Source organism: Harmonia axyridis, chromosome 1 (genome assembly GCF_914767665.1).
Source record: "Harmonia axyridis chromosome 1, icHarAxyr1.1, whole genome shotgun sequence".
Classification (NCBI taxonomy): Eukaryota; Metazoa; Arthropoda; class Insecta; order Coleoptera; family Coccinellidae; genus Harmonia; species Harmonia axyridis.
Window position 1 is genome coordinate 7,919,658 of NC_059501.1, and position 16,197 is coordinate 7,935,854.

Below are 16,197 nucleotides of genomic sequence, written 5' to 3' on the forward strand. Positions count from 1 at the left end.
CCTCATATTGTAGGTGTTTTGACAGAAGACATTGAACAAATTTTAGGGAACATATATCTAAAAAATACTTGAGATCTTTGGATGACAAATTTTCAGAAGCAATAATACTCGTTAGGTCATTATCGTACCATTTTGATGATATTAGGAAACCGTAATCGAAATCAATTTCATTAATTAAATTATTCTGAAATCAGTCCATAAGTTTGTAAATTCTGGCGGAGCTGAATTTAAATGTGTAGTCTTTATAATTGTAGAATGACAATATTTTCGATTTTCGAATGAAAAAAAAATTATTGGCGACTTTTCGTAAAAGAATTGTTGATATGCTCAATGTACAACGCAATAATATATTTTTAAAATATTCGTGAAAAAATCTACAAAAATCATTACAAAAGAGGTAAAACTATAATATTGTGAAAAAAATAATCAACCATCGTACAGTGCTGCCCCCTACTTATATGCTTCGACTTTATGATTTTTTTGAAGTTTTTCACGGATATTTTGAAAATATGTCAGTTCTTTTTTACATTGTATATATCATCAATTCTTTTGGCGAAAAACGAAAAGTTTTCGAAGGGCTAATCTAATCCATACCCGAAATTTTAGCTTTCTAGGAGAATCTAAGTACTGAAGAGATTAATGTTTAATTGAAGCTGTTTTTCACAAAAAAGTATATCAATCAATTATATACATATTCAAAAATTAAGAATAAATAATTAACAATAATATCGAGATAAAATAAATTCGATCTCGATGGATGAAATGGACCAGTCGATTGGCCGCCTCGTTAGTGCGATTTAACGCCTCTAGACCTTTTTCTTAGGAGACACGTCAAGTTATTGGTCTATGCCAACAACGTCATTGCGGAAAGTCTTTTTTTTTATTAGATGGAAAAAAATTAGATAAATTTTTCCAATACTTAATATGAATGATATGATGACTTTTAGAACAAACATTTTTTTTTAATTGATTTTCACTTAAAAATATTATACAAAAAGTCTTGTCAATATTTGAGATTATTATATGCCTATGGGCAGATCACGAGAATGTTACTTGTTATAAAATCTCCATAAAGAAATATTATGATCAATGATAATTTTTTATTAATAAAATATGTTTTTGTTCAATGAGAAGAAAGTAGAAGCAACAATTAATTTTCAAGAAGGGGCAAAAATTTTATAATTTCTTCTGATTCTGACATTATCTGCACGAAATTTTATGAAAGGCTTGAAAATTGATTTTCTTCATATGCACGCGGTCGGATCTGTTGTTGCTGAAATATTGTTTCGTTTTTTCGATATTCTGAATTTTCTATTGTTCTCATGACGGTATCTACAACAATTTTTACTTGATGAACTTATTCTATATACATATACACCAAATCTCAACCGAATCGGATTTGTAATCAAAGAAATGTTGAGTATTTCTTTTCCAATATTTTTCTTGAATTTTCAGTGGTTCTGATCATGTGGTCAGCTCGATATTTGGCATGGTGCTTGAAATTGTTTTTTGATATTAACACCCAAAATCTCAACTGCATCGGTTTTGTGATCAATCATTGAGTAAATCTTTTTCGATACTTCTTGAATTTTCTATGGTTCTGGTTACACGAATATTTTGAAATTTTTCAGGAGACTATAAATTGTCATTCTATATCTAAATGCAAATTTTAATTTTGAAATTAAGAAAACACCAAAATTTCGAAAGGCCTTAATTACGGAACCCATATTTCAATTTTGACCTCATTTTGGCATTTGAAATCTAAACCTTCCTATCAAATTTCAAGTTTTGATCAAGAGTTGTTGTGTTGATAAGGGACAGAATCGAATTTGATTACAGATTCATCATCAAGTCAAACCTTATCGATTGAGACCATTCCTAGCTCAAAACTTTAATATTAGAGACATAATGTATAGCGCTCTGTTTGTGAAACGAATGCTCAAAAAGGATTTGAATGGATTGAATAAAAGATAATAGATATGTATAAAATTTAATTTTAATGTATACACTTCTTAAATGAAATAATTATTTACACATAATATTTTACATAATCTAAATATATCAGTTCTTCACAAATGCCTCTGGCGGTACTCTACCCTGACTATGCAATTCATTGAAACTTGCTGTGGCTTCATCAAAATTCCATTCTGTTTCTTGTAAACATCTGAAAAATAATTAATTAGAAAAATACCACGAATACTTCTACATATTACAAAAAAACCCAAATAAATATAATTAAGAATAAAATATATGTTTTTAATGAGAAGATCACTTACTTAATAGACCATTCCAAGTTCATCCCCGAATGCACCATTACAGCTTGTAACATTTGCTGTTTGGTACCGTCATCAATGCAATTAGTCACAGGTACCAAAGGAGAAGTAACTGCTGGTGGAGGAACTCCTATCGTAGGAGATGCCACTACAGATGGTGAGGCATTCACAACGGGGGCAGGTACTGCAGCAGGAACTGGGGGCGCTGATTTTAATGCCTGCGGGAACAAATTATCTCATGAAATTAAACAGTATTACCTTTAGTTAGAAAAAACACCGAAATCTAATTTTTTATGTAGTAACGGGTGTTTTTTTTCGAGGTATATAACTTTAAGTTGGCATTACTGTTCAAGATGGCGACCGATTTAACAGCTGTCAAGTGATTTATTCTCAGTTTGGTTTGGCATTTCATCATGAATAGACTCACGCCAGAACAACGCTTGCAAATATTGCCCAAAATGAGATTGCCGTTGTTCCTGATTTTCATAAGCGAATTTTGTTTAGCGATGAAGCGCACTTCTGGTTGAATGGCTACGTCAACAAACAAAACTGCCGCATTTGGAGTGAAGCTATTCCTCAAGTGTTTGTCGAAACACCGTTACATCCAGAAAAATTGACTGTTTGGTGCGCTTTATGGGCTGGTGAAATCATTGGTCCGTACTTCTTCAAAAACGATGATGGCCAGAACGTTACAGTCAATGGTGATCGGTATAGAGCCATGATTACTAACTTTTTCATTCCTGAATTGAACAACCAAGATTATCTTGCGGATAAATAAAATTCATGTCAATCGAATAATCCATCGTTGTTTTATTGCAATTTAAAGTTCTATAGCTCTGAAAAAAACACCCTTTATAATAGATATGAAAATATTTCTGTTAACATAGGGTGATTTGTTTCCCAACGCGGGTCACAACTTTTTTTTAATCAGTACCCTTTTATTCTTCACTTTTTCAAATCACGTGTCGAATATTATATATCAATTTTTCTCTCGAACAGTATATTTGAAATGGACTAAAAGGAATCACCATAACATTGTTATATCAAATATTCCGAGATATTTATATTGAAAAAACCCTCTCATGCTAAATATAACAAAAGTTGAGAACCGTCCAAAAGAAACTAATTTCTGTGTGACAGAAAATATTTTTATTTTTTTTCCAACCTAAACAATCTGAAAAGGGAAAATAGTTAGGACCCAAAAAATTTGTTTCTATATTCCTTAATACTATCAACTATATCAGTTTGTTACTATCGGATACCCTATATAAGTACTTCTGCTCGAAGTAACCCTATTCCTTGAAATTCCAATTTCGACTCACCTTAATCTGTTCTTCAGTAGCATTGGTTATATGAAGTAATTCATTACTGATACAAAATCCCGAACGAACTGGAACAATTACAAATGTTCTGGAGAACCATCTTACAGGTGGATTTTTGTGACTTCCTTTCAACTCTTTAAAAGATCCCGATATGTTGAAGCTCATCATCATAGACTGAAAATCAAGAATTGTCAATAAAAGCAGATTCCATAAAAAAAATTTTTTTTATATATTACAATGTATATTATTGGACTATAGGATTTCAAATGTTCTAGTCACCTAAATAACAAAACCGAACCAACAGAATCTAGATTAAAAGTTAACCATACTGCTATTGAAGGTGAGTAGAGATAGACAACCCAATATCTACAATAATCAAATGAAAATAGAGGCACCTTCAGTTTCTCTGAGGTTAACTGTCAATTCAACTTCTTCTCCTTTTGTAAAAATATATTTTGGAAACGGACACATCAGGGCGCTTGTTACTCGGTTAGTACTGAGTAGTTTTAAACATAAATTTTTTGAGTTTGATGTTTCTAGTCAAAATTTTATGTGACCTTGCACATTATTTAATTTTCCTCTATAAAAATACAAAACTATGTGTGGTTTTTAGAATATTTTCATTTGAAATGATGAATGCATAACTGATGCTGGTATTAAGTACTTTAAAAAACAGTTACCAATTAATTAAAAACAAAAACCTCATAATACATATTGATTGAAAATAACTATGACTTACATTGCACACTGTTAAATCCACTAGAAAATTCATCAAATCGTGCTTAGTCTTTGGCATATATTTCAGAAAAGACACTATAGAAACATTTCCTTGTTTCAAGAGCTTGAATCTTCTTTCTGGGTCTGTCAACTTGAGAAGGTTCCTGTTGTCGGTGCTGTACCAATTCAGCCAATTTACAGACTTATCTTTGGTACCATAAGGATATGCCATAGTCATTGAAAAAGTCGCCTGTTCGTGATATGCCTGTATCAACATCTGTCGATTTTCACTGTCGAATAATGTGAAATACTGCTCAAGAAATTGCCGTATGATGGATCCGGCATTAGCTTCACAAAGAAACGTCTTAGCAGGAGTAGGTAGAGCTACTTCATCGGCTAGGTCAAAACATATTGGCGGAGGTAGGTCCAAACCGTCCTAAAAGAATTAAGAAGAGCTATAACTTGAAGTCTGAAGCTTTTTCGCTCTTGCACAAATTCGCAAAATTTATACACACCAGAAAATTAGGGGAACGGATAAAATCTCAACAAAGTTTGTAGTACTTTTTTTTTTTTAGCCTTTTGGCTAATTAATTCGATTATTTTTTGAATTCTAGCTTGATTCTTCAAGAACATAATATCAATGTATAGGTATATACGTTCAAAAATTATCATTATATTGAAAAAAAGATCGTTGTTTCAATGATATCAACTTGATTCTTTAATATTAAAAATCGTCTAATGAAATGAACAAATTTTTGCCAATGTACTGGAAGCGCTCAAAGTGATGTAATTTCTCCCAAAATATAGAGAAAATATTCTGAAAAAATGAGGCAACATCTAAGCGTTCTTAATCATTCTCGTTTGTCAACAATTCACTTCACAGGGTGTTCTGCCTAACTCTACCGAGATATTTGTACCCTGAATATTTCATGTCTCTAACAAATCCGTCCAAAATTTTACGTGTACACGAGACGTACAGAAAAAATATTGACCCGTGGTTCCCCTGGAACAATCCAGTAAAATTATAGCTTCTAAATTTTTGGCAAAAGAAGAATTCCAATATGTTATGAGAAAATCTGTAAAATGAACTCACCAATTTCATTATCTTGGGAAACCTGGATCTGACTTCACTGTAAAAAAAAATTCCCCCCAAGTGGGGTCATTTGGATTATTATTTATATATTAGAAACTTGCATATAAGATGTTTTTCCAAACAAAAACATTATAATAATAATAAAAACATTAATTCAATGAACGTGTGTGGAAAATTCCTTTGGTGAAATGAGAATCAACTACATCATTATATTCCAGAATGTTTCAAATAATGGACTTCACTTCAAACTAGAGAAAAATGATTTGTTCATAAGGTTCAAAGTGAGAAAATATCTTCAATATTAGCATTAATCGATATAACAAATTTCTTCCAATGAACAATGAAAAAATTGTTTGAAAAATTGTATTCACAATGACATCAAAACTTTGATGGACAAGTATAAACAAATATTATCAGAAATTTCATATAAATATCATTTGTTGTATGGTACTATTTTACAATAAAGGTTCAATATTTTATAAATGAAACGGCTAATATTTGGAAATACTCGATGAAAATAAATAGGTGAAATTTCCAATAGAGTGATTATATCATACGATATTAACTATTTATCTGGTCAATGTATCAGCAATAGGAAAATGCCATCCACACAACCATTGTCAGACAGAAGGTCTCCACGCCAATATTTTATTTCTCTTCAGGAGATTGTTTTTTTTTTTTTCAATGTTGTTCTTGAATTCTCAACTACCAATTTGACATAATATAAATTGACAACTGTAAGTAAATATTGTGGTTCGAAGCTCAAGGGAGAATCCATAAGAGTTAATATTGCCTAATCAAAAGCAATAAAAAAAAGCAACCTTTTGCTCTAACTGTCAGAGACTTATATCACACTTGATCGATAGTAAAAAAAACTTGCATTACTTATCGATGTACCTGGTGTGTTAAGGTTTTATTTCCCCTTTCAAATGAATAACCTTCATCCACTAACCACAACATTCTCACTATTTAAGATGAATAAATTGAAAAAAAATGGTAGTACTGACTTCAATAAACAAGACATGTTTTTATAACAAATGAAGAAAAATAAAATATGTTTGAAATGTTTTCATTAAAATCCAACATTGATCATTTCAAGTTTTTTAATTATTGGAAGTACCATCTTTTTTTTTTCAGGCGAGTATTCAATTCACTTGCCATTTATGTATCAAAAATATATTATTTTCATGTATAGTCCTTTCCTGTTAGTTTTCCATCAAATAAATTAGGATTTATTGAAAGTTGACAACATGTTCTGTATTCAATAAAGCATAAAAGATGGATTTTGATTTTTTTTATGTTGAAACATTATTATGCTGCCATTGTGAATTTTATATGTTAAGGATTGTAATAACATGTTCAATTATGGAAAAAACTTGATATACTGATTTTCTACAAAGCACCTCAGCACAATGTAGAATCATTATTCGGATTTCAATAAAGATTCAAATATATATTCTTTTAAGAGTTGATAATACTAATTTTGTTCTGAAATTGGGAGGGCTTCTTCAACTAGGACTGATTCTACAAGCGATGATTTTTGAATCAGGCCTCTAACATTGGGAAATCATCTCCCATAGATTATTTTCCATAAGAAAACATTATTCTAATGAATTTCAAAAACAAATAATTTTTCTGAAGTTCTCAGCAGTGTTATCATCATTTCAAACAACATTTTAAAGCTATAGTAAACACATTCTCTTCCTCGGGATTCTGCAAGATACTGAGGAAATTACAAAAACATTATTATTATTATTTGAACTGGGGTCGTTTTGCTTCGGTAAGCCTTCCGGGAACTGCGACCATGCAGATCTTTTGTTCACTACCCTACTCATTCATAGAAACCCAGGGAGGTCGTCAACGACGTTAATAAAATTGACAACCTCCCTAGGGGCCTTGGCCATTACCTCTCTGGTATCCAGGACCGGCTTGCCCATGTGAATGGTTCTTAGGCCAGCCAGCTCTGGACACTTTCATATCAAGTGTTCAGCCGTTTCTACTTCCGATCCACAGAGTCTGCAAATCTCGTCTGCTGATTTACCCATACGGTACAAATGATGTTTGTACCGACAGTGCCCCGTCAGCAGTCCCACCATCACCCGAAGCTCCACTCGTGAAAAACAATACAATCTACCCAACTATTGGTTACAACTATGACCTATCATCCATCACACTTCTAAAAAAAATTATAATAATAAAGTAAATAATGGATTTTTAATAGGGGTGAAATAGTTATTGAACAAATTATCTCTCTCTTTATATATTTCAATATACATCACTAGTGTAGTGAATTGACGTCACACCTACTGAGATTTTGGAACCAATCAAAAAAAACTTTGTGCTGCTTGAAGATTCCGAAATCTGGGAATATTCGCTTGCCCTACTGGTATGTTATTCCATCAATTCACGTTGTTCAATGAGTCATTTAAATTTCACGTTTTCATTTAATTCCTTGAAAAATAGTTTGGTAATTTGAATAGTATTCATGCAAATTGCACAATTTTACAAAATTGAATACAAAAATCAAGGAATGAGAAGTTTTCGACAACCAATTGTTGATGTTGATTCTATGGTAAAAAGGAAAAAATAGAAAAAGATTAGGTTAAAATGGAGATAGAGGGTTACCCCTTGTTGTATCCAAAGTTTGTCTGTGAAATTTGTTGTTAAAAGAGTCACAAGAATGTGGTTACTACAGCTCTCAAGTATGGAACCAAGTCCAAGAAGAATTAGAATTATTTCATGTTTTCCAATCAAGTTCAGATGAATTCACTCTATAACTGTATATATATATCATTTTACCTCTCGGAGGCAAACACATAGTGAGTCGGAGGCCTTGCAAGAATTTATAGTTAACTGGATTGCAAAGACTCACCTCCATTGTAGGATATACTGGTGAACAAATTCTCAAATCAAAGAAAGTCATTAATTATTCAATATAAAAATTTTAAGAAAATCTAAAAGAGTCGTACCTTGTATAAATAGATTTATCTTTGAATTTACCACATAATGGGTTGCCCTCTAAAAAGAGTTCGACTAAAGGAAGTCCTTTCAAGGAATCTAACATTGCAATATCCTTTATCTGGAAAAAAAAAACAATGTTAAATGATATGGATTGAAAGTAGAATAACATTATTTCTGTAAAATTAACTATTATTTCGTCAACAACATGTATGAGGTTTATTTGGTTGCTACCAATCTAATAACAATGATTTCTTGTAAATTGTATTATCTATGTAAAACAATGAAAATTAATAAAAAACTGATGTGAAATCTAAATTACCGGTAAATTAAAGCTCAAAATGGTATCAACTTTGAGAAGGATTGATTTTTTTCATATTTCTCATTCTAGAGTCTTTATCCAATAGTTAGTTATAATACAAGTGCAGAAGGCATTGATATTCTTCCACAAGTTCAAAGACAAACCACAAATGGGGAGTTTTTGATTGAGTCTTATAATAGTATATTCTAAAACAAGTTGCAGAATGGGCTCCTATTACAACACGAATGCGAAATTCGAAAACGAGCGACGAAGGTGCGAGTTTTCGAACGCATGAGTGTTGGAATGGCCTTTTGCAACAAGTATGTATTAGACGATATTTTCTCTAGTTCAGTCAAGTTTTGTGAAATATTGTCGAAATTCAATGAAAAATTCAGATTATACATCCTAGTGACATTTGTATTGTATCTTGGCAGTTGGTGTAACTGTTATGAAAATTGACAGATTACGGAATATGAATTTGAATCGTATGATTCGAATTTTGAAATAATTTACAAATACGCATTAAATTCGTCAATTATGTCTGACGAAATCGATTTATCACCATAGGAATTGAAAGAAATTGCGAATAATTTTGCAGATCATTTCACTATATTCAAATTATATCATTTTGACAATTATTGACGTTTGTTGAGAATTAATAGGATTGGAAGTCAGTATAGACAACCACAAAATGAAAAATATAACTGAAAACGATACTGTAATGAGTTCATTACAGCACTGTTTTTAGAACTGTAATGAACTCATTACGATACTGAGATAGAGAAATTTTTTTCAGTAATTCACTGAATTTCTTTGGAATTAATGGAATATTTCAATAACAATCATTTAGTGATTTTTGCAATGAAAAAGATTGGTTGGCGGGACTGTTTTCAAATTTGACAGATAAATCCGTTACAGGAGAATTCCGAATACCAACATATAATGAAATCTACCCCTGAAATAAGTGTGAAACTGAGGTATTCCCGCACAACTTTGTTCTACAAGATAAGGCAGAACGAACAGATTTACCACAGACTTAAAGAAAAATAATTATGGGAACAACATGCAATGAAATAAAGTTTTAAAGAAGAAAGCCATTCCATCTAAATTATACTTTGAAGGTTACTGAAGGCAATCAAAACAAAATTTACTCACCTTATTTTGTCCTAGATACAATATTTTAACTTTATTCAATTTAGCTATGAACTTCTGCAGGAATGTTAATATTTGAATATTATTATCATTCAAGTTAAGTGCTTCTAAATCTGGTATATTTTCTGTTATTATATCAATAACAGCTAAAAGTATTATTGGTTTATATAGAGCACAAAAAAAATCTTGTAAGATAGGGTCACTATGGAATTTTGTTAAATCAAGAGCTTTATTTGCTGCATTATATCTTTTAGCCATTGCAAGCTTCATTTTTTCCTTCAATTCTGTAGTGATATCCTCATTTGGTGAACCATAATTTACTTTTATAACCATCTTAAATCCATCAGGCATCTGAATAGTTTGGTGTAGGTCATGAAGCTTTTCTGCTGTTTTATAATCATCTACATAGAATGTGGTAATATTTCCATTAGCTTTCCACTAGAAACAAATAACAAGTTACCATAACATTTTTTTATTTCTTAGAAAGATAACTTACAGCAATAGGCCAAAATGGAAGAGGGCAAAGTTTTTCCAATAGTTTTCGTTGTACAAACTGTTTATCATACTTGTTACTAAATGGCAGCTGAAAATTCAAAGTGACGATATAATTTATTACATTTTATTGAATTTCATTTGTACTCACAGTTACTCGATACCAACTAGTAGGTCCTTCCCATAATCTTTTCTTAGAATGTTTAGGTGTAGGTGATCCTGATCTATTTCCCTTTTTATGATATTTGTTATTCGATTTGCTTGGCCTACTAGTGCCCATATCAACGTCAATATCTTCATCGTACAAGTGAGCTCTAATTGAAGTGCTCCAATCTTTCACGTTTCCTTTTTTTTTCTTATTCTTTGATGTTTTGAAACTAACTCGCCTCTCTCCTCCAGAAGAACGATAATCATGCTCTACAAGTATAAACAATCTTTATAATCTGGGAAGATATATGTCGTTAAAACAGATAACGATCCACCGATAAGAATATATTCTGAAGAGAACCTTCAATAAAAGGTCCAATTGTGTTAACTGGTTAAATAAGACTTAAGAAACAAGAAAAACAAAAAAAAACAAAAAAAAAAAAAATATATATGTGTAAATTTATGAAAGATGGGGATACATTGAATATACTATATTTAAATATAAGAAGTCTCAGAAATAAAATGGAAGAACTACAAGACTTGATTGATACTTATGATAGTGAAATACATCTGATAGTTCTCACAGAAACATGGCTTTATCCAAATGAAAAAAAATTCTACAATAAAAAAACATTTAATGCTGTTCATGACTGTAGGGACACTAGAGGAGGAGGGACAAGTATATTTATCAAGCAGGGTATAGACTACATCGATGTGGATACAACAAATGTTAACCTGGATGATTGCAATATTCTGTCAATATACCTCCCGAAACAAAAGCTTACACTGTGGAGTGTTTACAGGCCACCAAAAAGTAGTACAAATAACTTCCTTGAACAAATAGATCTAATAATGGAGAGACATAAAAATAAGTGCATTATTGGGTGACATGAATATAGATCTATTAGGTGAGACAAAAGCAGTCACAGAATATAAGAATATCATTGGCATTAATGCATATCAAATACAGAATACCTTAACAAGAAATCAAGCCACACGAGAAACAGAGCTAACTGCCACAATACTAGATCATGTGATAACCAACAAAATATCATCCTGCAAGATTAATTTAAAGAACCACATGATATCAGATCATAAAATCATGAACATCAGTATAACAAATGATCTCGAAAAGATGAAGACCAAAAAAATCGCTAGAATCAAGTTAGATGAACAAAAATGGAAACAAAGTGTACAAGAAAAACTTCTGAATGAGACAGTTAGTAACTTCAGTGAACTAACAGAAATAATAAAGCAGACAAAAATTGAAAGTTCAACAACATATACAATGAAATATAGAGAAAAAAACGAGTGGATCACAAGTGAGTACATGGAGAAACTTAAAAAAAGAGATAAAATGTATGAAAGATGGAAAAAAGTACAAAACGAATACACTAAGGACGAGTTTGAAGAGCTGAAAAAAAATTATGTCAATAAAAAACTTGAGGAAGCTAAGGGAAATTCAAAGAAAACATGGAAAATCCTAAATGAACTTCGCGGAAGGGAAAACAAAAGGGTTAAAACTGTAAATAAAATAGTAGACATTGACGGCAACGTGGTTGAGGATAAATACAAAATTGCCCAAGAATATAACATACATTTTGGGAGTGTGGGAGTGAATTTGGCTGAAAAAATAAAGAAAAATAAAAAGAAATTCAAGGAGGAAGAAACAGAGAAAACCACATACCTAATGCCAACCGATCTAAAGGAAGTTCGAGAAGCTGTTAACTCCTTAAATAATAACAGTGCACCAGGTGAAGATAACCTTTCTAAACAAGATATTATCACGTTGTTTGAGTGCATAGGAGAGAAAATAGTCCAATTTATAAACTATATATTGACGAGTGGAATATTTCCAGAAGAACTCAAAACAGCAAAAATAACCCCCATCCATAAGAAAGGACAAAGTGATGATGTCAATAATTACAGGCCTATATCAATGCTCAATCATTTTTCTAAAATAGTCGAAAAAATAATAAAAACTAGACTAGTAAACTTCATAAAAAAACACTATGGGTTTGACTCACAACAATATGGATTTCAAGTACACAGTAATACATTGGGAGCTACAGTAGATCTATTGGACTATATAACAAGTGAACTAGACAAAAATAACTATGTTGTCGTGGTTTATATCGATCTGAAAAAAGCCTTCGATACGGTTGATATTCAAATACTGCTGGACAAGATTTGGAAGATGGGATTCAGAGGGGTATGCTACAGACTACTGAAAACATATTCTAAAGGACGAAAACACTTTACCAGGATTAGCAATACTGTGAGTGAAACGCAAAAAATGAAGGTTGGAATAGCACAGGGATCAGTACTGGGACCCTTGGAATATTTAATATATGTCCATAATCTGAAGTATGTACCAATAAAATCAAAGTATTTCATGTATGCGGACGATACCGTACTAGTCATGTCAGGCAGTGATGTTGAAGAGTTGGAAACGATAATAAACTGTGATCTAGATTTATATTTTGAATGGCTGTGCAATAATAAATTAAGTGTGAATGTGGAAAAAACTGTTTATATGATCATAAAACAGAAGAACAAAAAAAGATAGATTTAGAGATATATTTAAATAACAAAAAATTGAAAGAAGTTAGTGAATACAATTACCTGGGACTGAAGATAACAAAGGATATGACATGGAACAATCATATAGAAGGCGTAATAGCTAGAATTTCACCCATGGTGGGAGCAATCAGAAAAAGTGCTCACCTACTAAATTGCGAAGGACAAAAATTACTTTATAACAGCTTTATAGAACCGCAACTTAGATATCTTCTGCCATGCTGGGGTAATGCACCAGATTATATAATGAATAGACTACAGAGGACCCAGAACAAAGCAGTTAAAACGATATACATGCTGAATTACCGAACACCAACTGAACAGCTATATAAGGACTCAACAATTATGAATATAGAACAATTGAAGATCTTTGAACAGTTAAAACTTATTTACAAAGTGAAAAACAGAAGACTGAAAACTTTAATAGGACTTAAACAAGTGAAAGAATGTCATAGTTATCAGATAAGAAAGCAAGAGGCCCTGAGAAATAGATTTGCCAGAACAACCAAGGAACAAGATTCGCCAGTATATAGGAGTACTGCAGCATATAATAGAATACCAGGGAACATAGTGGAAAATAAAGACTATTACAAATTTGTAAAAAACCTTAAAATGTATGTAAAAAATAACTAGGATCTCATAAAAAATTATGTGTTATATTTATTAGAATTTAAAGTTTATTTTTGTAACAATCTACAAAGGCTCTGACACCAACATTTGTTGATTAAGAGTCAGGAATAAAGATTATTATTATTATTATTAAAGATAAACAGGATATTATGAATACTTACCACTATATTGGTTTTTCCAGGACGAAGGTTTTATTAAATTTTTTTTTGACATATTTTAATAGTTCGTTTTAGAATGCAGAAGTCGCAATTATTGTTTAATGATAATTCACTATAAGATTCCTATACACATTAACTCTGTGTAAAATTAAATTTCATTACTTTCGAATCAAGCACGAGATCAGACAACCAAATAAACGCTAGCATAACCTTAGAAAATAAAAGAATATAAGACCATAGAAAAATGAACAGACCATAGACAAAAACCATAGACCTAATATCGAATTGATATTAGGTCTATGGTTAAGCCTCAGTGGTAAAAAGCGCGATTGTGGCGCCCGTATCGGCAGTAGTTAGCAACTAACGATGTTGGTTCGAGGTATTTGGCACCATAAGTCACAATTTCTCAATTTGAATGAAAACCTGCACTGAAAATTGTGAAAAAAATGTAATATTAATTACAGTGAGTTCTTGCATTCAGCAATAATAGTAAAAGAACATTGAAATACTTTTTATTGAATATAATTATACAAATTGATAATTGTGAATAGAAATTAGTGAAACAATCGAATCATGTTAGATATATCACTTGATTATTAAAGAAGGAAACATTCAATTTGAGGATTGACAATGAGATGGCTAAAAACCTTATGCCCCTTAATTGACAATAAAATAATAATTTCTGTATTACTGACAACAATCCATGAAATCGAAGCTTGATTTAGAATCGAAATCTCCAATTTAATTATATTGATTCATTATGTTTTTATTGAAAGTATGAAAGGTGATAAAATAGAACAATGAAGTGACAATATAACTCCTAAATCATTTTTTTATTTTTTTGCCCTGATATAAGAAAAATCTGTAGCAGCTGGCCTAGTGATGTAACGTGTGGGGATTGCACCCACCTCATATTGTAGGTGTTTTGTCAGAAGACATTGAGCAAATTTTTGGGAACATATATCTAAAAAATACTTGAGATCTTTGGATGACAAATTTTCAGAAGCAATAATACTCGTTAGGTCATTATCGTACCATTTTGATGATATTAGGAAACCGTAATCGAAATCAATTTCATTAATTAAATTATTCTGAAATCAGTCCATAAGTTTGTAAATTCTGGCGGAGCTGAATTTAAATGTGTATAGTCTTTATAATTGTAGAATGACAATATTTTCGATTTTCGAATGAAAAAAAAATTGTTGGCGACTTTTCGTAAAAGAATTGTTGATATGCTCAATGTACAACGCAATAATATATTTTTAAAATATTCGTGAAAAAATCTACAAAAATCATTACAAAAGAGGTAAAACTATAATATTGTGAAAAAAATAATCAACCATCGTACAGTGCTGCCCCCTACTTATATGCTTCGACTTTATGATTTTTTTGAAGTTTTTCACGGATATTTTGAAAATATGTCAGTTCTTTCTTACATTGTACATATCATCAATTCTTTTTGCGAAAAACGAAAAGTTTTCGAAGGGCTAATCTAATCCATACCCGAAATTTTAGCTTTCTAGGAGAATCTAAGTACTGAAGAGATTAATGTTTAATTGAAGCTGTTTTTCACAAAAAAGTATATCAATCAACTACTGCAAATTCAATTTGTGGATTTAGCACTGTTCGTCTAAATAAATAATCAAGTTCATAGAACTTCTAAGTTCATACTGATTAACTTCTCCATTATTTCAATGTGTGCGCATTAAAACGATATGATTGCATACGTCCATTGTGAAACCATTTACAACTTTTCACCTGAGCCAAATCTAGAAAAAGGGTAAATGAAATTCTTTGTTATAAATTGGCTTGCATTACGAAAAACCTAGACTGATAGATTCAGGTAATCATTATTCTGCTGAGATATAAAAAGAAAAAATTCATTCAAGTACTTATCAAAAAAAAAAACAATTGTGACACTCACAAATCACCAAGAGAAATTTTCGTACTCTCATCTACAGTTGGCTCCATTTTGCTAAATATTTCGATTCTAGTTCATCTGAGTAAAATTCAATAATAGACGAATAAAAATGTAATTAAACAAATCAAAATAACAATCTGACAAAAGTCTTGTCTTTATTCAATGACAAAAACAGAATTCGAGAAGGTTAAATTCACAGAATATTTGAATAATAATTCCCTCTTCTTTGAGATATAAAAGCAGAGTTCATAGAGTAAGTATATAATACTTGTTCTATGGCAGAGTTGTGTCGGATCCGGATCACTCGGATCGGAACTTAGAATATAGATAGATTATTAATCACAGAACACTAAATATATATTAATGTTCTATGGATCGGAAGCCTGAAAGCGCCCTCGGGGAAAAAGGTGCTTAACTAAAAGAAATGTGCGGCAAATTCAAATCGTCCCGACC

General features: G+C 31.3%; 1 protein-coding gene across 2 annotated transcripts; it reads right to left on the reverse strand.

The window, feature by feature from the left end:
• Positions 1–1,976: 1,976 nt before the first annotated feature.
• On the reverse strand, positions 1,977–15,901 carry LOC123670783 (nuclear RNA export factor 1-like). Of its 2 annotated transcripts, none has more exons than XM_045604333.1 (10): positions 15,748–15,901; positions 10,460–10,725; positions 10,313–10,399; positions 9,820–10,254; positions 8,375–8,484; positions 5,406–5,442; positions 4,335–4,748; positions 3,596–3,769; positions 2,277–2,491; positions 1,977–2,164 (listed from the first exon to the last, which is right to left on the reverse strand). In XM_045604333.1, the coding sequence occupies exons 2-10, from the start codon at positions 10,586–10,588 to the stop codon at positions 2,062–2,064; spliced, it is 1,704 nt and encodes a 567-aa protein (XP_045460289.1). In that variant the 5' UTR covers positions 10,589–10,725; positions 15,748–15,901; the 3' UTR covers positions 1,977–2,061. The 2 variants fall into 2 exon arrangements, with proteins under 2 accessions (XP_045460289.1, XP_045460288.1); XM_045604332.1 differs by lacking the exon at positions 15,748–15,901 and adding an exon at positions 13,827–14,047.
• Between the last annotated feature and the right edge of the window lie 296 nt (positions 15,902–16,197).